Here is a 22,749-nt window from a genome sequence, read left to right as displayed (position 1 = left end):
ATGGTGCGAGTTTTTGCCTCGAAGACTACGATCTGCTGGAATGCATACGGTTCGAGGGAGAACTAAGGATCGCGTAAGGACGAGAGTGAAAGGATGATGGACCCCAGTGCAGCTGCTGGCCACTGCACAAGATTAGACATAAGACTCTTGTGCGTGTGACAGCGGCTATGATGGGGCTTCCACGGAGCGTCGATGAAACAACGATACCTATACCCCAGCCAAGTGTGACTGCCGAATCTTTGAAGCAAATACCACGTTGCAGTTCAACGTGTTACGGAGACTTTATCGACGTGTATCGCCCCCCTTTTCCACATCAGTACTCGGTCTAACAAACGGGAAACGCAACAGAAAACATGAGTTCATTAAGGAGGGTATCTACCACCATACGACGAACATTTTCTACAAATACATTCCTGTTATATTAAGAAAAATACTTGATCGCCTTAATTATTTCCATCGACCCTCGACCAATTCAAATGATTTTTTGTTAAATACCCTGGTTTGTAGTGTACTTGAATTACTATTGGTCAGTGGCGCACACAGATGGGGGGCAAGGAGCCCTGGCACCCCCCAAAGAAAAAGTAAATTAATGTAACCACGACTGAAGTAATTCAAGGGCGCTGTAAAAAGCAAGAAAAATTGGAATTTATTCTTTAAATAAACTTTTACAATCGCCTAATGAATTTTATTGAAGTTCCATTAAAAATATTTGTGTCCCTTCAACTCGGCACCCTCCATTAAAACCTGATTGCGCCACTGATCACGGTATAACACATACAAATTAATGGCCCCTATTAAAGCCTCCGTTCTCCAAATTTACGTTTCAATTAGCCCCTGCGCAACGAATGGAATATAATTGTATTATATCCTGTATACCATGGCCTGTACTCGCGCACGTAGCTCGTGTGGCATGTAAAGAAAAGAAAATACGAATTATGCCAGTTCCAGCACGCAGGTAGGTACTCGTTAAGACTCATTAATCCACGGTCCAGCGATATTGTTCATTAGTGTTCAAGGTCATGATTCCGGTGTCGCGTTTTCGATAAGAGGCGCGCGCGGCCCGCGCTTGCGTGCGTCGCATTCGAGGCCTGTTCATCTATACTCGGTGCAGTATGTTTTGAAAGCGCAGGTCAGCCTATCGTCTCTCTAATATGCGTTGCAAACCATCACGAGACCAGTGTCACCCGTGATCCTGTGCCTTCCGAAACTCACGTACCTACCGCACCGACGACACCTAGATATCACCCGGACGACACCATGAGCCTGGTCAGGCAGAATTTCCACGAGGAATGCGAGCTGGCCCTCAACAAGCAGATCAATTTGGAATTGTACGCGAGTTACGTCTACCTCTCTATGGTTAGTCCACGTATCGATCACCTTGCGGCTATTTTTATACTCCCGATTGCCTATTACAACATATATTTCTCTCGAATAAACATACGATTGTGCGCTTCTCTCACCGTCGCCCTTCCCCTAATTCTCGCCTGACGCTGTCGCTCTCTTTCAGGCGTACTATTTCGACAGAAGTGACGTTGCGCTGCCAGGTCTGCAGAAGTATTTCAAGGAATCCTCCGACGAGGAACGGGAACACGCTATGAAGTTCATGACTTATCAGAACAAGAGGGGCGGGAGCATCAATCTGACGGCTATCGAAAGCCCGGCAAAGAACGACTGGCTAAGCGCCAAGGACGCCATGGTGGAGGCATTAGACTTAGAGAAGAAAGTCAATACGGTGCGTATGCGTGAAATTTTATTTCCGTAGTGAGAATCGTTGGTGTTCAATGGTAATGCTTTTGTTGCGCGTGAAAACGCTCGTCTGTTCACTTTGGTGATGTGTTACTTGCGCACGTTCTAATCACCGCTACTGATTCGAGTCCATTTGTTAATTTAAGAAACATAGACACTCTGACGCATTCCCAGTTCAGTTCAGTGCGCGAAGAAGTAGGTTCTTAGAAAACGTTCTTCCAACCGGGGGTGTAACTCAGTGGTAGAGTGTCCGCTTCGCATGCGGAAAGTCCTGGGTTCAAATCCCAGCTCCTCCAACATCCTTTTTTCTCAATTTTATTATCGAATAATTTGCGATACGAGCACCCGGGACAGTACTGCCAATGTTTTTTCGTCGAATAAAAATATTTTATAAATATTTCCACGTGTTTCAGAGCCTCTTGGAGATGCACGCGTTGGCCACGACACACTGCGACCCGAACTTTTTAGACTTCCTCGAGACGGAGTACTTGCAAGAACAAGTGGACTCTATCAAAGAGCTCGCCGATCACGTGACGAATTTACAGAGAGTCGGCGAAGGGCTCGGTGTCTACGTTTTCGATAAGGAATTCAGAGATTAAAGAAACGAGTTACTGTCACTGGTAAGAAGTATAGTGTTCTGTGCAGAGATTATGCAAACCAGCGAGGAATCAAACATTGCATTATACAAATTCAGTAAACGATACGAAAACTGCGCCTAGACTGTTTCTGCTTCAACACAATCGATAAATCTGGCGTGAAATTATCGGAAACTTTCTAGGCAGAATTTACAAGTCGCATTGCAGAATGTCAATTTCGAACTAAATCCGTAGCCTCTGATATATTAGCGTATGATAAACGTTGCATTGTATCGCGCAGTATTGCGCTAACTTTTATGGTAATAAAGATTCATTATTCTAAACGCCTGGCACTTATTTCTTTTAAGGGGGTATAGGGTAAAGTAGCCGTGGTAGGGAGGAAATAGATCTCACATGCCGAATTTATAAAAAAGAAAGAAAAAGTAAGTTTCAGGAAAAAACAAACTGGGTCTCATATTAGGAACAAATTTTTTTTTATGTGCGTATTTGAATGACTTTCGTTTTTATTTTATGAAGAACAAACCGAATATTTGTTATAGTACTTTTCAGTAGGTTGCTAAAGAATGCATATTCTTCTTTTAAAAAGTGTATCGAATTTTAATAAAACTGTTCCTAGTCAAGAGTTATGATGTTTTTAAGAAATGGGTCTCATATTCGGCTACTTTACCCTAACCGTTTGAAAGTGTCAAACGTCGGATTTTATTTTTTTACATACTTTCATAGATTGATGTTTTAGAAATATTATAAAACAAGCCCGATGTAAAAATTCGGAAAATTGACGAAGTTATAGGCATTTGAGTGAAACAATTCTGGTAGCACGGGGCGGCGCAGTGTGGCGACTCGACCAATTGCAGCGGAACAAATTGTAAGTACATTTTTCATTACGGTAGTCCTAAAAACACGCGCTACGTTCAACCAATTCATTTCCAACTTTGCATGCAGAATCGTTATAAGATTCCACATCGATCTACGATTCATTTTTTTTTTATTCCGATTTGATCCTCACCATTTCTTCATTTTCCAAAACTTTCAAAATCGGCGCCGCAGATCGATAGCTATTAACATATTTTATAACAATTTTTTACTGTTTTTGATTTCGGACACGACATACAGCTTTTTTCAGGGCCACCGTGTATCCGTCTAAAATCGAGAGAGTTTCGGATATGTATCCGTAACTTCCGAAAAACAATAGTTTTTTAACTGAAACTTTTTTTTTAACTAGTTCATAATACTATGTAAATATACTACAAAAACGGAAAATCTTCATCAAACCGTTGACTTGTAAAAAAATCCACAAAATGTACACATTTTCCGAGCGTTCAAACGGGTATACCCCCTTAATACAGCAGCCCGATTGAAAAGAAACAATTGCGAATTGGCACCATGACGTTTATGTCAAAATGTGTTAATGATCCCGGTTGAGAAGAATTCGTGGAATTAATAGTAAATTTAATTAATTACAATTTATTAATTAATAATAAATTGTGCGTAGCCATATTTAAACATGTTAAGGTCATTGAAGTGCAAGAGAATTCTCCGTAATGTATTGTGCCCTCGTGTTCGACGATTGTGCAGTAGAGAGTAAGTTTTTACTTCATCGAATGGAAAAGTTAGCCGTGTCGGTTGTAATTTGAGAAAATAACTAATGTTTCTCGAGAACATGCAAATCACAGTGCTTTGGAATCGAGTGCAATTCGAAAATACGTAGTTCGCTGGCATTTTCTCCGAGATTTTATGTCACGTCTTGCTCGAACGATAAGTCTGATAAGTTCTGCATCGATAAACCGATGAAATGGCCTAGTGGAAAGCCGGCAAATTTTAAGTTCAACGAGGAAACAGAGTCCGTGTTGAATGATCAAATAAATGCCGAATTAAAGGCTTTTTATTACTATCTATCCATGGTAAGATTCGAGGAATTTCTACACCTACCTGTATACCTTGTACTGAGAGAATCTTTCTTTTCGTTAATGATTTTCAACAGGCTGCGTATTTTGGGCGCGCCGACGTAGCGTTGCCCGGTTGCGAATCGTTTTTCGTACAAATGCATTACGAGGAGCACGAGCATGCTCTGAAATTTCTAAATTACGTTAAAATGCGCGGGGGTCGCGTCAATTTGTGCCCGGTACTGCCCCCCACCAATCAAGATTGGAAGTGTCCACTGCATGCTTTCAAGGTAAATGAATGATGTCACCAAAGACGAGGTATACCTATAGACCCAACATCCAATGCATATTTCTGACCCGGGGCCCTGGTCTTTCTCGATAGATGTAAATTAGAACACCTCGCCAAGAAATTAGAACTTTATATATTTCAATATGGCGCCGAAGCAGAGAGGACTTTGAAAATTTTCAAAATCCCATCATGTTCCAGCAGCTCGTTGAAATATCCCAAGTTCCACTTGTCCTTCTATCTTAACACTGTACTACTCGTATTCCGGGGTAGGGATAATCCAACAACACTTCATAATTTCCCATAAGTATTTTTACTTCGTACAGAAGTTACACTCGAAAAATTCGCGACTAAATGATAACACAGTTGTTTCGTACCAGCTTTCCATAAAGATATTATATTAGTACAATGTCCTAAGTAATATCTGTATGGACACCCGGCATAAATACAAAGGCTAGAACGATCTTCACTGAAGGGACGCATTAGCTATCGAAAATAATATAGAATCTTATAGAATACAAAATAGACAATCACAGACGCGGTATAGGATCCTAGGACCACTGGCGGATTTAGAGAGAAAAATCCATATTTTAATTTGCAAAATATTTATTTTAACTTAGCGATATGAGGGGAAATATGATAAATTGATACTAAAAAACTCTTTTTCATTTAGCAAGAAAATATCGGTAAGTTCCCTGGTTTATTTCTCAAACCTACCCCTCCCCCCCCCCCAAAGAGAATCTTGGATTCGCCCCTGAGCCCCACCTCCCGAAAATCCTAAATCCGCCCCTGCTTAGGACCCGAGGTATACCTCGTCTGTGATACAATCTATCTCTCTAATATTTTCTCTGTATCTTTCTCTCTAATATTTTCTTTTAATTATAGTAATTATGCTATCAACAATTGCATGATAATTTTGAATATACGTGAATCTATTTAGACCGCTCTTGAATTGGAAATTGAAGTGAGCGAAAAGCTAGTATCAGTGAATACCGTGGCGGAGAAGCATGGCGATTTGAATGCAAGCGATTTTATAATTACCGGTTTTATGGAAGACCAGATGAAGAGCGTCAATGAAATGGGAAGATTTGTGTCTGTTCTCACTGGGATCGGCGATCACGCACTGGCGCGTTTCATGTTTGACACTGATTTACTCGAGAATCACGTTGTACCGAAATTTAACGTACTGCGAACGAAATCGCGCCCGAATGGAACTGCCGAGTGATACTTCCGGATGCAAACATACGCATTACCGTTTCCATGTGCAATCATGTAGAGTAGTTTCCAACTCACATTTTATGTAGCCACTTTGTACCGTATATTTTAATAACATTTTTGTATCGCCCCGTTCTGTCTGAAATAAAAGATATGGAACGCATAGATAAAAGAAACGAAATAATAGGCAGTGCAATGTATTATCAACCAATGCCCAACCATCAAGCCGCATTCACAAGTCGATGAACGTAGGTGTAAGTTAATAAAATTAATGAAAATACTATGAATTTCATAGTATGAAAACCCGAGCAGAATACAATTTACTGCCAATAGAAGGTTCAATTTGTTCAGAAGACAGTCATTATGTTTATTAATTTACTTATACTTCTACTAACAATAAGATCCAAGTGTCCAATGTCGGAACACACCCATGTTAGTGACCACACCAGACTCATGTCATATGCGTCATATGTTGGGAAAATCTTATCATGGCGGACAATGGCGGAGTTATTACCAGCTATTACATGCGTTTGGTTGTGAGAAGACTACTTTGGTAAAAGCAGACCTTGTGGCGGATAAGTTGTTTGTTCTTTTACATTGGAAGCGATAGCCGTGCTTGATTAAATTTTTAACTTGTACGCTCGCGCGATTCGAAAGATTTTGTAGGGTTCGTTGAGGTGGTGTGCGCGCGTGCTAGAGGTTTAGATCAGTGAAAAGAATTACGGCTACTGCTAAACGCGTAATAGACTCGAATTTTCATGATTGGGTATTCGCCGCGTATTAGTATCCGTTTTTGAGTGTTACGAATGGACGCGATTAGTTGCTTATGGTTCGAGGGTAAGTTTAAGAATGGCTAGCGATTTGTCGAGCGGGTGTAACGAGGCAATCGGAGTGCTGGATGAGAAAGAAGAAGGCGAGATATCTTTGGAGGATGTGAGTTCTTCCGAAGAGGGACACTTAAATTATGGATACGGGGTTAGGGTCGCTCAGTGTACCAACTGTTTGTCGACGCAGCATAATGCAGCGTGGTGTACAACTCCCGTCAAGTTCTATCACTCCAAGGCCTCTAACACCAGAGGTAATTTAAATAATAAGTCCTTTCTTCTCACACTTTTAAGCGCTACAGTCGTTAGTAATATATTGCGGTTGTAACTTAAATGTAACGTCTCAGTTTAAGCGAATAAGCTTTCCACTTATTCCATGTATAATTCTATCTAAGTGCGCATGCTTGTACAACTTTTACTTCATTTGAAGCTCCTTTAAATCAATCTACACTGGTTTCCAGTTATACGAATTATGCTTTTCAAATTTTTTTCTTATACTTTGAAATATATAAACGTCCTTTGATACGCAATCTACTATCACCATCGACATATCGTGTTCTAATCAAGTAGAAGTTAACCTTGTTCTACAAGATGCAGTCCAGGGAAAAGAAAATCGTCATCAGATCAATGAATCTGGATGCGCTGGAACAAAGCATACTGTTTCCACCCTTCAGGAGAAAAACGACGACCTGGTGCCGATTTCAAGCGACAGCGATATGGAAATTGTTGGTCTTGCAGATAAGTCTAAGCAGATTTTAATACGTTCTCTGTCAAAGAGTAGAGTAAAGTCAAAGAGAAAGAAAAAGAGAGTGCATACGTCCATGTTATCGGTGGAAGACTTTGTTTCTTCCTCTACCATAGATGTATCCGTGTCAGCATCAGTCAGTACAGTGAAGCACGATGCAACAAAGAATAATTCACGACCGTACCACAGAGAAATGAGCCCCGTTCATAGAAGCGGTAGATCGAATCCAACTCTAAGATCACCTCCCAGAAGGCATAGATCACTTATAAGAGCACACTCTCCTTTCAAAAGATCAAAATCTCCACTCGTTCATGGCAGATCGCCAACAATAAGAAGATCTCCGAGAAGAGTTAAATCTCCTAAACGATCGCCGTACAGATCGCCCGGGAAATCGATGCCTCGAAAACCATCACACGTCGAGTTGGCATCGTCGTCTCAGAATTATATCGATACGCATAAATTACTGAAGAAAGTTAGACGCTTAGATTCGGTAGGAACGCATTCGCTAAAGGAAACGTTAAATAAGAATAAGGAGCATGCGTCTTCGTTAAAAGAGAAACTAATGAATATGATGAAAGGAGTCGGTGACAATAATAGTGAATTGCCAAATTCTTCTAGAGAAAAGTCCATTATACACGTAAATAAAGCAGAACTTAACGATGCGGATGACGAAGAAGATCTAGCATTACTGAGGCAGAAAGCACTTGAAACGAAACAGAAGAAATCAATTAAACAAAATGATCAACCAAAGACTGAGATTGAGAAGAAAGTGATTGCGAATATAGACGACGATCAGGATAAAGAAGATTTGGAATTGAGAATGATTGCACTTCGCTCTGCGGTATTAAAGAAGCATCAGAACAGAGTTCAAAAAGGAATGAAGTCTGGGAAGTATAAGAAATCTAAAGGTTCCCGCAGCGAGAGCCCGTTCACCCAAAGCTTTTTAGATAGCATTCCAATACCTGGAGAGGAACTATTAATTTTTGCATCGCCCCCGCATACTCCACTTCCTGTGAGTGAAAATAATCATACGGAAGACATGGAATTGGATACAGATGTAGAAAGAGAAAAAGAGAAATTGCCATATTCTCCAACGGATAAGATTATCGCTAATATACCTATGGACACGGAATTATTAGGTATCCAACCATCCGATGTATCGTTCATCAATCTTAAAGCGAATAATAATCCAAGTTTTAATCCATCCATAACATCTAGTCAAGATGAGCAAAAATCGTATCAGGGAAAAATTATTGAGAACCGAAGTTACTTACCAAATCTTGTATACTGTACACCTCAAACCGCATTGTATACAGCACCAGATGCAAGTGTACCATATTCACCAACAGATCCAACAAAGACTCCTAAACTGGAGTTCGCAAAAGTACACAATTCCAATGTAAATGTTCATCATTACGAACATACGTCCAACGTCCTGAAAAATAATAATAATTCCAGCTTCGTAGATATCAATTCAAGTCAAGAAATGCCTTATTCGCCGACCGACACTCCGGTATATGACCCTGATCTGTCGCACGCGCTTCCGCAAGCTATCGGTCCAATCGTTATCTCGAACTCTTCCTTAGTATCTATGGGATCCTCTTTCAGTTCTAATACGCACGAAAATAGCGAACGGTATGTGCCAGTAGCTACGAAACAAACAAGGAATTCCAGCGAAGATGAAAATCCAGATAAAGTAGAAACACTTTCTATGGATGTTGCTATTGGTTCTGCTGCTACTTCTGTCAGAGAATCAGTGTCGCCTAGCAGTTCAATGATAACGATCGACGATCTTCCTGAAACTGATGCGGATGCAAGTCCGTTGGCTGATTCTCTTAAGAATGTAAAAATTACAGAAGGCATTCCCAACAATTTAACAGAGAATGGTAAAGAGACGATATCGGAGCCCCTTTACATGAAAGGGATATCAGACGTTACCAAAGATGTAAATAAAATACCAACACTAATTAACAGAACACTTGTTCCTGCACCACTTTTAAAGACGAACAAACAATTGCAACAACCCTTACCATCAAAGAAGTTTGTGATACAACAGGAGCCAGCATTCAAGAGTGCAGTAATGCAATCAGTTCTCATTAACGATGAAATTAGTACAAAAACAAACACTTCCTTCAAGCCAATGAAACTGATGTCTTTCCCACAAAAGTCTCATTCTGTTTTAACGATACCCACTGTATTTCATGATTCTTCGCACGAAGATATGGCTAATGTTACACCTACAAATGCAGATATCTTACTAGCAGAAAGTAATGGCAATGCAACTGTGGTACAAAATAATGGGATTATGCATGAAACAAGTTCAGATAAAGTTTGTGATAGTATAAGCCCAACACAAAAGAAAAAGAAGCTTTTAAAGAAGGGATTAAAGAGGAGAAGTACTGGTTCGGTACAGTTTGTTACAAATGATGATATAACAGGTACAAATAATGACAATATAAATATTGTAAATAAGCAAATAGGTAAAACTGCTGAATTTGTTGATAAAGATGATAAACAAGCTAACAAAGAATTAGAGGTGTGTAAAAATAACAAGAAGCAACCAGATACAAAGAATAATATGAATGCTTCTAATTCGGAAGTTCCACAAAACATTATTAATCAAAAGGATCAAATCTCTTCGGAAAAGAACGAAGACCAGGCACAAAGTAAAGATATTTCGTCTAACGATACGGTAGAAAAAGTTAGGAACGCGGATGATAGACGACAAAGCCTAGATGAAGATGAGGAAGCTCTAAGAGCAATTTTATTAGCTTCTTTACCAAAGCGTGTAAAGGCAATCAGCAGTAATTTAAATCCAAATACAGCTCCAACGACGTCTACTGTATTAACAGTTGCATCATCCGCGATTAATACAGTTAATACAACAAATAGTAATAAAATAACAATTTTGCCAACCCCGCCCACGAAATTCTACGGTTCTGAAAATGATAAAAATCAGCCAAATTCTGGAGAGCAAGTACGGAATGTAATCACACAGGAAAGTGTGCCTATAGCAGCTGTTAAGACGTTAACTCCGATACCTTCTGGGAGGAAAAGATCAGTTCCTATGATTAAGGGTCCACAAAAGAAACTTATGAAAAGAGTTGCGATACCTGCAAGCACGAAAGTTGTAAATAATGCAAAGAAATACCAAAATGCGATGGTCCAAAGGAAACTAAATTTACAAAGAGCTGCGCTCTATAGCAAACAACGGATGGGAGACAGCAGGATTATTCCAAAATTGCAACCCAATAGCAACAAATGGTGTGCGAACACCAAGATATTGTTGTCTGGCACTCAAAGAATTATAATAAATGTAGAATCTGACACAGAAAGTGATTCAGAATCTGAATCCCAAAAGAAGAAGGCTGTTGGCCCAGCCAATTCTGTGACGCTAGAAAAGCAGCAAGCACCCATCAATTCGACATCTGAATTTGAAAGTAACTTAGATCAGTTTTTACGAGCGGTACGGAAAAAGCAAGAATCTATGGCAGCGGCAAGACCAACTTCAGTACTACAAACACAGAAGAAAGATGCAGCGTTAATGGCGAAACCGGAAAATTCGAATCCATCGAATCTTCACACACCATTGGTAAAAATTCTACATTTAAATGCTTTAGTATGTATGAAACATGTAATTACGTGATTATTTTTTACAGGCTGTACGTCATTTACCTGCATCTCAGCAAGAGGAGTATCGTCGATTAAAGCAACAAATAATAGAACGCGAGAAACTAAAATTACATAGAACTGTGCAAACTAACAATTTGGTAAAGAGCAAGACGGTGGAGCAATCAGCGAAATCGGTTTTATCCAAGAGCCCAAATAAAGAGAACCCTCCGAAAATAAATCAAACTGTGTCTGCGAAAAGTCAGAGTGCACATGCGCAACAACTTAATAAAGAAAATTACTCCAAGAATTTAGATTCGATAAAGAATACAACTGTATTACATACAAACAACGTTCCGTTGTGTGCCAATACAGTGCATAATGTTGATAAACAAGAGAATACAAGTTCAAATCAAACAAAACCGATATCAAGGACAATGACAAATCTTAATATACGTATATCCAATGAAAGTAATCCAAATAATATCGCGAGCAAACCAGTTGCGAATCCTTTGCAATCAGTGACTACTCCGCGACAAGTTTTTGAATTGCCTGCGAATGAGAGTCCGGCGAGGCTCGGTTTCCCAACAGGCTTGAAAGTCTTATCCATGGACGAAGTGAATCGAAAATGTGTACAAATTCAATTAAACAATAATGCAAACGAACGGCTAGTAAGGATAAACGACCAAGTGACCTTAAATAACAAATCAGTAATCAATGGAAATGAGAATATTTCTGCAACTAAAGATACTATTAATAAGGCTACGCGTGATCCTGATATAAGTCAATTCGTACAATCCGTAGAAAAGGAAATTACTACTAACAATACTCGACTTGATAACAACGATGTTGTCGATTCAGACGCATCAACTATTATTTTAAATCAGAATGCAGAAAGGAGAAAGAGTCTTGATACGTCTGAATCAACGATTCGACTGTCGCAATGCGAGGAAGATAGCCGGGTGTTATCAATTTCGAATATGCAAAGCAAGGAGGAAAGTCATTATTCGTTATTCAAAAGTAATATATCAGACGATAAGAGAAGTATAGAGAAAAATTGGAACGCAATAAAAAGGGATGTGAAAACAGAGCTGAATGCTCTTATTAATCTTCCAAGGCCGGAGCAAGAACAACACTTAGCAGATACGGAGCAAAACTTAGTTTTGAAACGGTAATTGCGATTGTTGGAGGCCATTTTTGCGATCTTGGATATGCGAAACTTACGTATTTACTTATGATATTTAGGTATACGATCTTAGACGAATTGGCGGAAATGCTGGGTAACATTCGCCAGTGGCATATGGAGCGGGATCTTCAGACAAGTCTAGTCGCTGAAGTGAAGAAACTCAGAGAACAGCTGAAAGTTGCTGAAGAGCGGTTACAGCTGCAGCGCAACCGTATTAATAGTATAGGTCCGAAAGTAGTAGTGGCACATGGAAAGATCAACACTGGGCGACAGGAATGTTTCAGACTTGCGACAATTTGTTCAACTCTGGGAAGTAGAATTATAGGAAACGACTACAAGTACAGTATAAAGAGAATCGTTTGTGTAAATTGCGAGTAATCGCGAACCCCTTTAAGAAAGCATCGGCGTCGGTATGTTTCAGGGTACCTGAAGCTGGAGCACAACTTCTAGATTGTAAAATGAAGGAAGTGGCCAATCATACGCGGCAACTTTCTCGGAAAAAAGTACCGTTTATCGACATTCCCGATACACACGAGTCAACAAAATTAGAAGAAATCGTGTGCACGGAAATCTCGCAGCCTGAAAGCTTGCTACTAGAAGAGAGCAATGTAGATAGTTTTAATACAACGATTTTGAATGAGAATGAATGTTTAGCGGTACCGGACTCAACCGACAGCAATGTAACGGTAGATTTAAGAGAAACGAGTAAAGAAGATGCGAATTCGACCGCAAATAATTCGTCCGTTAGAATTAATGAAGAAAGCATATCTGAAGAAAACAACACCGAGAAGGAAGTATGTACGGAACACCTACCTTTAAGTAGTACTCCTGGCACTACTCCTAGCGTTCCTGTCTCGAAGGATTCTCGAGATTCGGACCAGAAAGGATCTTTAGACGATAAGGCGGCAAGGATCGAGTCAAGCTTGGAATCCCGCAATCAGATTCGGCGTCAGACTAAGAAGACGATTCCACCGTACGAGTCAATATTAACGTATTTCAGAGTGCCAAGGTGGGTTTTGCTCTCTACGTATTTCGCTAGCTCCTCTTTACTCCTCCTTACGATTAGTAACGTAAAACCCCTCCACATCTAAATGCTACAAAAATTTTGAGCATTTTTTTGTGTTTTTTATCATTCTCAACCAGGAACGCGAATCCCAACGGCGTTCTTTGTCCGTATGAGCTGATGGGAACTTGCAGCGACGGGGACTGCCAATTCATTCATCAGAGAGAGTCAAGCCAAGTAGCATTTAGCGACTAAAATGGCAATATTGAGTTATACGTAAGGTGGTTTTAATCTTTAATCATACGATTCAGAGGACTTTGCCTAATAAGAATCTAATCAAGACTTTTATTGAAAGCGATCGTATTTCTTTGGAATTTCATTTTCAACCTCGCAGTGGGGGAAACTTCGCCATTGCAGCTGAACGTTGCTGCTTTTACGATTGCAGGTATTTTTTTCGTGACGACGCAATATCGTGCAATGTATGGATGGAATAACCCTGTTAACAACACAGAAGTCACGCCCGAAGATGGTAAGTTGTCTTCATCATGGCAGGAGTTTGTGCACAAATTGAAAATAACCATTCTATCGTGTAAGGCTCTTAAATTTTAAGCAAAACAAAGTTTTTATTACTGTGCTATTTCAAGCTTCTATTCTATCACAAGTTTAAAGAAGATTTGCTGCAAGTGTTTTATGTTTTACGTATGTAAAAAGTGTCGTATAAATCGCAAGTAATTAGTGTGGTTAATGTAAAAAAAAGAAATTAATAAAAAAAGAAGAGGTTGTTGACCGATTGTTGAAGACAGCCGTACGACTGGCCAACATCGGGCATTGCAGCATATATTCATTTCATACTTCTATATAAGTTACCTCATAAAACTCTTGTACATGTATAATAAAAGATTAATATTTTTTTCTAATGGTGGCTTTATTCTTTCGTCTGATTTATATGTACTACTTAGGCATAGAAAGCTTCTTCGATATCCTACCTAATCTCCGTATTTAGAGCCAGGAAACTTTCCCTGTGTTTTATACTTATGCCACGGAAATTTACCCGCCTCTCTAAGCCTGTCCCACTGATACATCCATTCGTTCGGGCATATAGATTTGTAAACATGTTGGAACCAAGTGCACGCTTCGGAACCCGCGCCCAAAATACGTTCGCAACGATAGAAGTCTGTATACATCACCCAGCAACGCAACGTTTGGTTTTGTTGCTGAAATCTAAACGATACTACCTAACATTTATTTCGATCAGGGAGAACAAAAAGATCAAGTCAAATTAATGGCTTGCCTTGGATCTGAGCCAGGAAACTGCGAAGAAAGTTTTTCTTCCTTTTCATCGTCGACGCCTTTCAGACATGGATCGTCCTCGTCTACAACTATGGTTATTTTCTTCTTCGGAGGTTTATTTTCATCTGTTGCGGGGTTACTAGTTTGCGTCGCTTTCGAAGTTGTACTTCCCTCACCCGTATAATCTTTGCTTTCATTAAACACGTTTCCCGTTTTATCCGAGACATGTGTTTTACCACTTTTATCAGAAGACATAGTTCTTCGAATTCATGTATCAATCTTCGCACGCAAAATCCTGATTAATCGTACAGTACGCGAATACTAATTGAATAGCTATATTATCATACTTCAATATTTTAAATTTTTTTACAATTCTTCAAACTCGATACATGACTCGAAACGATCTCTTCTGTGGGTAAACGTTCGCGTCTGTTTTCACTGCGTTATCATTTCACGCTAAAAACAGAAATCACAGAAACCTTGAGAAAATTGACTCATGTGTAAAATGTTCCGCTGATAAAACGGTTATTCGACGAAATAATTTGCTTTTAAGTGTGGCCAGCTGCAAAGCATAAGTATGCAAATTAATTATAAAAACTGAGGTTACGTTGTATAACCCGCCTGATCCGAGCGCCTCCGGTGGATTGTGCACCTTACTAAACTTTGCCAACAGAATTACACGGGAAGTGCACACCCCGGTGTACGAGTATCGGCGCGCAGGGAAATAAACTATGAAAGTGTACGCGTCGCTTGGCGTTTTTTATAAAGTTTACTGACATTTGAAAGTTATTTGATATTAAGATGCTACCACTGGGGTATTTACTTCTTTACGCGATTTTATTCGCAGTAATCTGTTTAATCGCGGTATGTTCCTAGGTTATATTGCATTTGCATGTTCAAATTTCTATAAACGTGGCAGTTCTATGCACCCTCCAATGTTTGTTAACTAAGGCTTTATCAAGTAAACTATGTATAATTAAGGGTAGTTTCTTATTAACAGTGATTCCGTTAACATTCTACGTTTCCAGTTCTCTGTAACTTTATACGCGATAACGCAACCGTATCCGAAAATATGCCGAGACGAGAAAGAAAAGTGTTTCTACAACCCAAAGACGAAATCTACCGAACCTTTTCCAACCTTGTACGACAATTGGAGTGTACATCTAAGTGTCGTCGTGCCTGCGTACAATGAAGAACAGAGATGTAAATATCGCTATGTTAACATCACTGTAATAGAAATGTAATCATTCTCGTAACTTTGCTTTACAGTACCACTGATGTTGGACGAGTGTCTGGAATATTTGGAGCAACGTACGAAAGGCAGATGTACTTATGAAATAATTGTAGTTAGCGATGGAAGCACAGACAAGACTGTAGACATCGCGCATAGTTACGCGTCAAGGAATGAGAATATTAGGGTACTAGATCTTGTGAAGAACAGAGGGAAAGGCGGCGCAGTAAGACTAGTTAGTAATGAAATATATATTTATAATGTTAGCAGTTAATGTTCTCTTGTAATGGCCTTAATCTTTATTTAAGGGTATATTAAGCGCCAGAGGCAGCGCAATACTATTCGCAGACGCGGATGGTGCTACTAAATTTAGAGACCTAGAGAAGCTAGATGAAAGTTTGAGATCCATGCTAGGGTGTAAGTTATCTTTTGAATCTTGATTTAGAATACACGTTGTACATGGTATTCAAAAAGTGAGAATTATTTTTCAGTTGATTATATAGATAAACCAGTGGAAGTGAGCTCGTCTAATGCAGTAGTGTGTGGATCTAGAGCTCATTTAGAGGAGGAAGAAGCTGCCAAAAGAACCTTTTTCCGATTATTGTTAATGCACGGATTTCATTTCTTAGTATGGTTCTGGGGAGTGAGAGGTATCAGAGACACGCAATGTGGCTTCAAGCTTCTCACGCGACAATCGGCGAGGCTTATATTCCAAGCGCTGCACGTTGAGCGTTGGGCGTTTGATGTAGAAATGTTATATATCGCGCAAGCTCTAAACATTCCAATTACCGAGGTTTCTGTAAACTGGACTGAAATAGAAGGATCTAAGATAGTACCTTTCTGGACTTGGCTGCAGATGGGTACAGATTTATTTTTCATTTGGTATAAATATAAAATCGGGGCATGGAGGATAAAGAAGTCCAAGCAGATGTAATACGAGTGCTCGCGAAACCATCAACGTATTTATAAAAAGATAACTTCATGTAATATTTGAACTGCAAATGTTAAGATGCCTTGTTAGGTATCGTGATGGATAATATAGTAATTAAATATTTTTCCTTCATAAGGAAAGGTCAGACAGAAGCATAAGTGTGAGAACTTATAACATACTATTTTCGAGGACTTTTGTTATCATATTTTAGGTTTTTTTACCGAATTTCGTAAGGTATATTACCTTACATTTAAGGCTTTGCAATCTGTAATGATTATCATTGATAAACGTTTTGTAAGTGGAAAATATAAACTACTCATTCACCATGAAGTGACCTGCTTATGAAAGCTATGAAAGTATGACCAAGTGTGGGATGGCAGCCGGTCCGCGAGAGACGGAAGATAAGCGGTAAACCTGTCGGTATTTCAATCCGTGCGATGCTATCAATTGAGAATTGCCTACTGACTGTAACAAGCAGCGTTGTCACGAGAAATTCCCTCTGAAGGAAATGCTATGACGTCATACTACCCGCATTACCACTTTACCGCAGATCAGATACTGTGGCCCGATGGAAAGAAGACGGTTGAATTGTCACAGGGGCAAGAGGGGTTCTTCGCTCGCATTGATTCCCGCCACCCGTGTCCCCCTTTGCTTACTTTGTATTCGTCGACGTTGTCACGCTGGCCAATAGGGATATACCATTCGGACCCTAGAGTTTCTCGACCGACTTCTTTCCATCAGGGCACACATAAGACTCCTAGGGCGAATTTCACTTACGCCCAAATCGCCCGTGAATTTCCTTAAGGCAGTTTTCCTTATACGCGACTGGACGCATCGTCAAGAATTTCAAAGTCGATTTTCTCGAAAATGAAGCGCAATATCAAAAATTTTTGTTCCTTTTTCTCGACTTATTTACTTATTATAAGTCAAAAAGAAAGAGTAACTTTTTTTCATATCGCGCTTCGTTTTCGAGAAAATCGACTTTGAAATTCTTGACGTTGCATCTAGTCGCGTACAGGAAAACCTAGCTTAAATGAAAATTACGGGCGATTTGGGCGTAAGTGGAATTCGTCCCTATACTTCGTCGATGATAAGACCTCCTATACCTCGTCTGTGGTAACTTCCACCACTCCGTAAATGGAATCCCTACTTTATCTTTGGGAATAAGTCGGTCTTTCAGTTTACGCGACATCCCCTCGCACGATGAAATGGGTAAATCCCGAACCCTACCTAAGCTACTGTCGAAAGCAACTAGCATAGGGATTTACAGTTAAGCTTTTAGTAACACGTCAGAATTCTCGAAACTGTGACGTTGATTGCAATCTTGCGAAAGTTCTTGTGCATATTATTCATTTCATGACGACGTGTTTCTTTCATTGTTATCATTTCTGAGATAAGTTCGACTGACGTTACAAAATAACTAACCAACGTAATTATCCCTGATTGTGTATTTTGAAGAGACAAAGATTTAAAAAAATGTCGTTTGTATCGCCTATGCCGAGTCGAGAATTCCTCTGGGATGTTTTTCACAGGTAATTCAAAATGTATTTCAAGTTCGTTAATTGACTCGATCTATGTAACATGTATTTCATCGTACAAAATCTTTTCTCGTAAACGTTTTCATGAAAGTGAACGTTCTAATATACTTAACTGCACCGATTTCACAACATGGTTGTTCATTCGCTGTAAATAATATATGCCGAATTGTTTGCTGAAGAGTGGACAAAGATAGATCTGGTTCCATCACTGCCGATGAATTGCAGCAGGCTCTTTCAAACGGAACATGGACACCCTTTAATCCAGAAACTGTGCGCCTAATGATCGGTAAGCATTTCTCTTTCAGACGACCATGGGAATTAGTGCAAACATAGAGATTTAAGCTAGAGAACTCCGAAGTAGCGTAGTTGAGAATATAAAGTTACATACACTTGCATGTCCTGCGAGTGCACTTGCGAGTAAATTTACATGGTCCTGTGTCATCGTTAATACATCTTTACTACGTTTTTATTGATGCAGGTATGTTTGACATTGACAAAAATAATCCTGATTCTCCAGGTATGTTTGATAAAAATCAAAATGGAACAGTGAGTTTCGAAGAGTTCGGAGCCCTGTGGAAGTATGTAACTGATTGGCAAAACTGCTTCCGATCATTCGACAGAGATAATAGTGGAAATATCGATCGGCATGAATTGAAAACCGCGCTTACAAACTTTGGATATCGACTGTCAGATCAAATTATAGATACTCTTATACGTAAATACGACAGAGCCGGTCGCGGGACTATATACTTTGATGATTTTATTCAATGCTGTATAGTCTTATACGTGAGTATAAATTTGTACAATATTTACTATGGATTCAGTATTACGTTTCACGTTTAATAGACGCCACCTGTATTACTTTTCAGACTCTGACTTCAGCTTTTAGACAGTTAGATACAGATCTGGATGGTGTTATTACAATTCACTATGAACAGTTCTTGGGCATGGTATTCAATCTTAAGATATAAGATCTTTCTATGGTTCGTTAGAGTTGCTCTTGCCTACTCCTAAGCTACTTTATGCGTAGTATAATCGTTAAAAAAACTTTCGATGCCAAAACTGATGATTTTATTATATTCTTAAAACTTTCCAGCCTGAATTTAAGATCTTGTACGTCTGTCTTTACAAATATTGAATTAAAAGTAATAGTGGGCCGTGAGAATATTGAAGAAACATTCCTACGAAATGTGTACACTCAGTAAGCTTGAGCAGAAAGTGCATATGACTATGTAGCCTTTATACTTGTTCGTTGTTAAAAGAAAGAATACAATTATCGCATGTTGTTTAATTATACATTCATTGGGATGTTAACGAAATGGTGTATATTTAACTGAAACATATTAAATGTTGCAGAAAGGATCGAATACGTTTGAACTGTGAAACAATAAATGATTCAGTCTCATCTTAAACTTTCATAACTATAACATTCTTCATAATGTACAGTCTACCATATATTAAGTTCACAATTTCACATACTTTGTACAATGTACAGAACAATATATGTATGTCAATTATAAGCGTATTGATATCGGTGTTAATCCAGTTTAAGTAGCCTTCAGTAATTTACTAAGCACCACCTTTCTATTTCAACACACACGTTGGAAAGTTTAAACACGAAGTGGAATGGGGTGATCAGAAACTTCAAATTAATTTGCAAAATTAAAGCGCTTCCGAAAGTATGATTCCATGCGTCATATTTATTTAGTTATGTATATAATCTATATTTCTGTACTTTTCTATTAATAATGAATTTGGTGAAAATAAATAAACGTATATTTTATCTGATTTGCTTAATGTGTTATCCTTGCATCAAATTCCGAGACTCCAAGAAACTGTTCAATATCAATTAACTGTAAACGGATTCTGCGGGAAATGAATTGCCGACCATTCATTCTTAAGGGGGTAGACACGTCACGTGACCTGGCCGATTCGGCAGGTCGGTATTACAGCATTTTTTTATATTTCTGTATTCTATTCTGAATAAGGAAAGAAATTCTTAGCTGTTCCGTTATATTTATAAAAATTTAAACGGAAAGTCGGCTGGTACTGTAAACGTAGAAAATTCATTGTACATTTTAATTACTTGAAATGTGCTTATGCTACAATATTCTACGTTAGTAGTAAGGAATTCTAAGTGAAAAGGGAATATAGATGAGGGAATGTCCCCAGAAAATGAAATTTGTTAGATTAGACATTTTTTTACTAGCAAAGCACCGAAACAGAACATGAAATACACTTATTACACGTCCACTGCAGAAAGCAGTTATCAACAAACATTATATATACAAAATTGTATTGAATGTTGAATTGGGCTAGTGAAAATGCGCAGACTGGATGCGCGTGATTACTATGTGGTCGGCTCCTCGAAGTGACAGAATGTTTAGTGGCTATTTCAGCTTCAAAGGCATCGCCTTAAAGTTGCAAATAAAAGGCGCAGGCCTCTTTCAAGAGGCGTTCGAAAATTCTGCGTCTCTTCGTTAAACAGTCACTGTCTCGAAACATCTGCGCCACTTCTCGCTCTTTGATTTGCTCTCCAGAGACGTTACTTTGTGCCACCTCTTTCCACATCATGTTCTCCTGTTACAAAGCCCAATTTTGTGCATTCTGAAAATTTTCGCCAGATTTTGGCCCAGGTATCAGGGGAACATGAAGCGAAAAGAGGTATTCTGAATTTCAGCTTCGAAGGCATCCTCGATTCTCTCTCCGAAGACGTTACTTAGTGCCACCTCTTTCCACATCATGTTCTCCTGTTACAAAGCCCAATTTTGTGCATTCTGAAAATTTTTGCCAGATTTTGGCTCAGGTATCAGGAAAACATGAAGCGGATAGAGGTATTCTGAATTTCAGCTTCGAAGGCATCCTTGATTCTCTCTCCGAAGACGTTACTTAGTGCCACCTCTTTCCACATCATGTTCTCCTGTTACAAAGCCCAATTTTGTGCATTCTGAAAATTTTTGCCAGATTTTGGCCCAGGTATCAGGAGAACATGAAGCGAAAAGAGGTATTCTGAATTTCAGCTTCGAAGGCATCCTTGATTCTCTCTCCGAAGACGTTACTTAGTGCCACCTCTTTCCACATCATGTTCTCCTGTTACAAAGCCCAATTTTGTGCACTCTGAAAATTTTCGCCAGATTTTGGCCAATATATCAGGAGAACATGAAGCGAAAAGAGGTATTCTGAATTTCAGCTTCGAAGGCATCCTTGATTCTCTCTCCGAAGACGTTACTTAGTGCCACCTCTTTCCACATCATGTTCTCCTGTTACAAAGCCCAATTTTGTGCATTCTGAAAATTTTTGCCAGATTTTGGCTCAGGTATCAGGAAAACATGAAGCGGATAGAGGTATTCTGAATTTCAGCTTCGAAGGCATCCTTGATTCTCTCTCCGAAGACGTTACTTAGTGCCACCTCTTTCCACATCATGTTCTCCTGTTACAAAGCCCAATTTTGTGCATTCTGAAAATTTTTGCCAGATTTTGGCCCAGGTATCAGGAGAACATGAAGCGAAAAGAGGTATTCTGAATTTCAGCTTCGAAGGCATCCTTGATTCTCTCTCCGAAGACGTTACTTAGTGCCACCTCTTTCGACATCATGTTATCCTGTTACGAAGCCCAATTTTGTGCTTTCTGAAAATTTTTGCCAGATTTTGGCCAATATATCAGGAGAACATGAAGCGAAAAGAGGTATTCTGAATTTCAGCTTCGAAGGCATCCTCAATTCTCTCTCCGAAGACGTTACTTAGTGCCACCTCTTTCCACATCATGTTCCCCTGTTACAAAGCCCAATTTTGTACATTCTGAAAATTTTTGCCAGATTTTGGCCCAGGTATCAGGAGAACATGAAGCGAAAAGAGGTATTCTGAATTTCAGCTTCGAAGGCATCTTCGATTCTCTCTCCGAAGACGTTACTTAGTGCCACCTCTTTCGACATCATGTTATCCTGTTACGAAGCCCAATTTTGTGCATTCTGAAAATTTTCCTCAGATTTTGGCTCAGGTATCAGGAAAACATGAAGCGGATAGAGGTATTCTGAATTTCAGCTTCGAAGGCATCCTCGATTCTCTCTCCGAAGACGTTACTTAGTGCCACCTCTTTCGACATCATGTTATCCTGTTACGAAGCCCAATTTTGTGCTTTCTGAAAATTTTTGCCAGATTTTGGCTCAGGTATCAGGAGAACATGAAGCGAAAAGAGGTATTCTGAATTTCAGCTTCGAAGGCATCCTCGATTCTCTCTCCGAAGACGTTACTTAGTGCCACCTCTTTCGACATCATGTTATCCTGTTACGAAGCCCAATTTTGTGCTTTCTGAAAATTTTTGCCAGATTTTGGCTCAGGTATCAGGAGAACATGAAGCGAAAAGAGGTATTCTGAATTTCAGCTTCGAAGGCATCCTCGATTCTCTCTCCGAAGACGTTACTTAGTGCCACCTCTTTCGACATCATGTTCTCTTAGTACATAGCCGAATTTTGTGATTACATTACTATTTAGTTGCAGAAAAGCAATAATTTCTTATTTTTCTCTAATAAGTTCTATTAGTTTATTTGAATTGGCGCTATTATGAAGTGAGAGGATATATCCCTCTCACTCTAACCATTTTCTGTCTGTCGGATACCTCCTTGCACAGCATGTATTCCTGCTACCAGGAGCCAAAATCGCGCAGCCAA

General features: G+C 39.3%; 6 protein-coding genes and 1 non-coding gene across 15 annotated transcripts; 6 read left to right on the top strand and 1 right to left on the bottom strand.

Moving 5' to 3' along the window:
- Positions 1-1,102: 1,102 nt before the first annotated feature.
- LOC143373179 (soma ferritin-like) lies at positions 1,103-2,665 on the top strand. Its single transcript, XM_076820167.1, has 3 exons — positions 1,103-1,356; positions 1,508-1,732; positions 2,160-2,665. The coding sequence occupies exons 1-3, from the start codon at positions 1,258-1,260 to the stop codon at positions 2,343-2,345; spliced, it is 510 nt and encodes a 169-aa protein (XP_076676282.1). The 5' UTR covers positions 1,103-1,257; the 3' UTR covers positions 2,346-2,665.
- On the top strand, positions 1,971-2,042 carry Trnaa-cgc (transfer RNA alanine (anticodon CGC)). Its single transcript has one exon. It is a non-coding gene; the product is annotated as a tRNA-Ala (tRNA).
- Positions 2,666-3,819: 1,154 nt separating the features above from the next.
- Positions 3,820-5,944, top strand: LOC143373175 (ferritin, heavy subunit-like). Of its 3 annotated transcripts, none has more exons than XM_076820142.1 (4): positions 3,820-3,923; positions 4,016-4,243; positions 4,324-4,515; positions 5,452-5,942. In XM_076820142.1, exons 2-4 carry the CDS (start codon positions 4,130-4,132, stop codon positions 5,734-5,736), a joined length of 591 nt encoding a protein of 196 aa, XP_076676257.1. In that variant the 5' UTR covers positions 3,820-3,923; positions 4,016-4,129; the 3' UTR covers positions 5,737-5,942. The 3 variants fall into 3 exon arrangements, with proteins under 3 accessions (XP_076676257.1, XP_076676256.1, XP_076676255.1); XM_076820140.1 differs by having other exon boundaries at positions 3,840-3,923; positions 4,000-4,243; positions 5,452-5,944; XM_076820141.1 differs by having other exon boundaries at positions 3,826-4,243.
- A 259-nt stretch (positions 5,945-6,203) lies between these two features.
- On the top strand, positions 6,204-14,010 carry LOC143373442 (uncharacterized). Of its 6 annotated transcripts, none has more exons than XM_076820716.1 (7): positions 6,204-6,804; positions 7,148-10,887; positions 10,955-12,075; positions 12,150-12,428; positions 12,512-13,099; positions 13,234-13,369; positions 13,539-14,010. In XM_076820716.1, exons 1-6 carry the CDS (start codon positions 6,576-6,578, stop codon positions 13,346-13,348), a joined length of 6,072 nt encoding a protein of 2,023 aa, XP_076676831.1. In that variant the 5' UTR covers positions 6,204-6,575; the 3' UTR covers positions 13,349-13,369; positions 13,539-14,010. The 6 variants fall into 6 exon arrangements, with proteins under 6 accessions (XP_076676831.1, XP_076676830.1, XP_076676829.1 ...); XM_076820715.1 differs by having other exon boundaries at positions 7,142-10,887; XM_076820714.1 differs by having other exon boundaries at positions 7,124-10,887.
- LOC143373445 (uncharacterized) lies at positions 13,461-14,763 on the bottom strand. Its single transcript, XM_076820721.1, has 2 exons — positions 14,385-14,763; positions 13,461-14,314 (listed from the first exon to the last, which is right to left on the bottom strand). The coding sequence occupies exons 1-2, from the start codon at positions 14,636-14,638 to the stop codon at positions 14,080-14,082; spliced, it is 489 nt and encodes a 162-aa protein (XP_076676836.1). The 5' UTR covers positions 14,639-14,763; the 3' UTR covers positions 13,461-14,079.
- A 275-nt stretch (positions 14,764-15,038) lies between these two features.
- Positions 15,039-16,823, top strand: Wol (Dolichyl-phosphate beta-glucosyltransferase wollknaeuel). Its single transcript, XM_076820718.1, has 5 exons — positions 15,039-15,247; positions 15,412-15,586; positions 15,653-15,849; positions 15,923-16,031; positions 16,106-16,823. The coding sequence occupies exons 1-5, from the start codon at positions 15,185-15,187 to the stop codon at positions 16,546-16,548; spliced, it is 987 nt and encodes a 328-aa protein (XP_076676833.1). The 5' UTR covers positions 15,039-15,184; the 3' UTR covers positions 16,549-16,823.
- A 978-nt stretch (positions 16,824-17,801) lies between these two features.
- Positions 17,802-19,871, top strand: Alg-2 (Apoptosis-linked gene-2). Of its 2 annotated transcripts, none has more exons than XM_076820719.1 (4): positions 17,802-18,077; positions 18,263-18,369; positions 18,562-18,869; positions 18,953-19,871. In XM_076820719.1, exons 1-4 carry the CDS (start codon positions 18,022-18,024, stop codon positions 19,052-19,054), a joined length of 573 nt encoding a protein of 190 aa, XP_076676834.1. In that variant the 5' UTR covers positions 17,802-18,021; the 3' UTR covers positions 19,055-19,871. The 2 variants fall into 2 exon arrangements, with proteins under 2 accessions (XP_076676834.1, XP_076676835.1); XM_076820720.1 differs by having other exon boundaries at positions 17,807-18,077; positions 18,601-18,869.
- Positions 19,872-22,749: the final 2,878 nt, after the last annotated feature.

This window comes from Andrena cerasifolii, chromosome 9 (genome assembly GCF_050908995.1).
Source record: "Andrena cerasifolii isolate SP2316 chromosome 9, iyAndCera1_principal, whole genome shotgun sequence".
NCBI classification, from domain to species: domain Eukaryota; kingdom Metazoa; phylum Arthropoda; class Insecta; order Hymenoptera; family Andrenidae; genus Andrena; species Andrena cerasifolii.
The sequence above is the reverse complement of the archived record's forward strand: the minus strand, read 5'-3'. Positions and strand labels throughout refer to the sequence as shown.

Excerpts from the sequence above, each read along its gene's own strand:
- LOC143373442 (XM_076820711.1), top strand. The coding sequence starts at position 6,576 with ATGGCTAGCGATTTGTCGAGCGGGTGTAACGAGGCAATCGGAGTGCTG. Across the intron at positions 6,805-7,117 it reads CAAGGCCTCTAACACCAGAG|TAGAAGTTAACCTTGTTCTA; the intron begins GTAATTTAAATA and ends GTTCTAATCAAG. Across the intron at positions 12,076-12,149 it reads CAAAACTTAGTTTTGAAACG|GTATACGATCTTAGACGAAT; the intron begins GTAATTGCGATT and ends TATGATATTTAG.
- Alg-2 (XM_076820719.1), top strand. The coding sequence starts at position 18,022 with ATGTCGTTTGTATCGCCTATGCCGAGTCGAGAATTCCTCTGGGATGTT. Across the intron at positions 18,078-18,262 it reads CTCTGGGATGTTTTTCACAG|AGTGGACAAAGATAGATCTG; the intron begins GTAATTCAAAAT and ends TGTTTGCTGAAG. Across the intron at positions 18,370-18,561 it reads AACTGTGCGCCTAATGATCG|GTATGTTTGACATTGACAAA; the intron begins GTAAGCATTTCT and ends TTATTGATGCAG.
- Wol (XM_076820718.1), top strand. The coding sequence starts at position 15,185 with ATGCTACCACTGGGGTATTTACTTCTTTACGCGATTTTATTCGCAGTA. Across the intron at positions 15,248-15,411 it reads CAGTAATCTGTTTAATCGCG|TTCTCTGTAACTTTATACGC; the intron begins GTATGTTCCTAG and ends CTACGTTTCCAG. Across the intron at positions 16,032-16,105 it reads TTTGAGATCCATGCTAGGGT|TTGATTATATAGATAAACCA; the intron begins GTAAGTTATCTT and ends ATTATTTTTCAG.
- LOC143373445 (XM_076820721.1), bottom strand. The coding sequence starts at position 14,638 with ATGTCTTCTGATAAAAGTGGTAAAACACATGTCTCGGATAAAACGGGA. Across the intron at positions 14,315-14,384 it reads TTTCCTGGCTCAGATCCAAG|ATTTCAGCAACAAAACCAAA; the intron begins GCAAGCCATTAA and ends AGTATCGTTTAG.
- LOC143373179 (XM_076820167.1), top strand. The coding sequence starts at position 1,258 with ATGAGCCTGGTCAGGCAGAATTTCCACGAGGAATGCGAGCTGGCCCTC. Across the intron at positions 1,357-1,507 it reads GTTACGTCTACCTCTCTATG|GCGTACTATTTCGACAGAAG; the intron begins GTTAGTCCACGT and ends GCTCTCTTTCAG. Across the intron at positions 1,733-2,159 it reads TAGAGAAGAAAGTCAATACG|AGCCTCTTGGAGATGCACGC; the intron begins GTGCGTATGCGT and ends CACGTGTTTCAG.
- LOC143373175 (XM_076820140.1), top strand. The coding sequence starts at position 3,847 with ATGTTAAGGTCATTGAAGTGCAAGAGAATTCTCCGTAATGTATTGTGC. Across the intron at positions 3,924-3,999 it reads CGACGATTGTGCAGTAGAGA|AACATGCAAATCACAGTGCT; the intron begins GTAAGTTTTTAC and ends ATGTTTCTCGAG. Across the intron at positions 4,516-5,451 it reads GTCCACTGCATGCTTTCAAG|ACCGCTCTTGAATTGGAAAT; the intron begins GTAAATGAATGA and ends GAATCTATTTAG.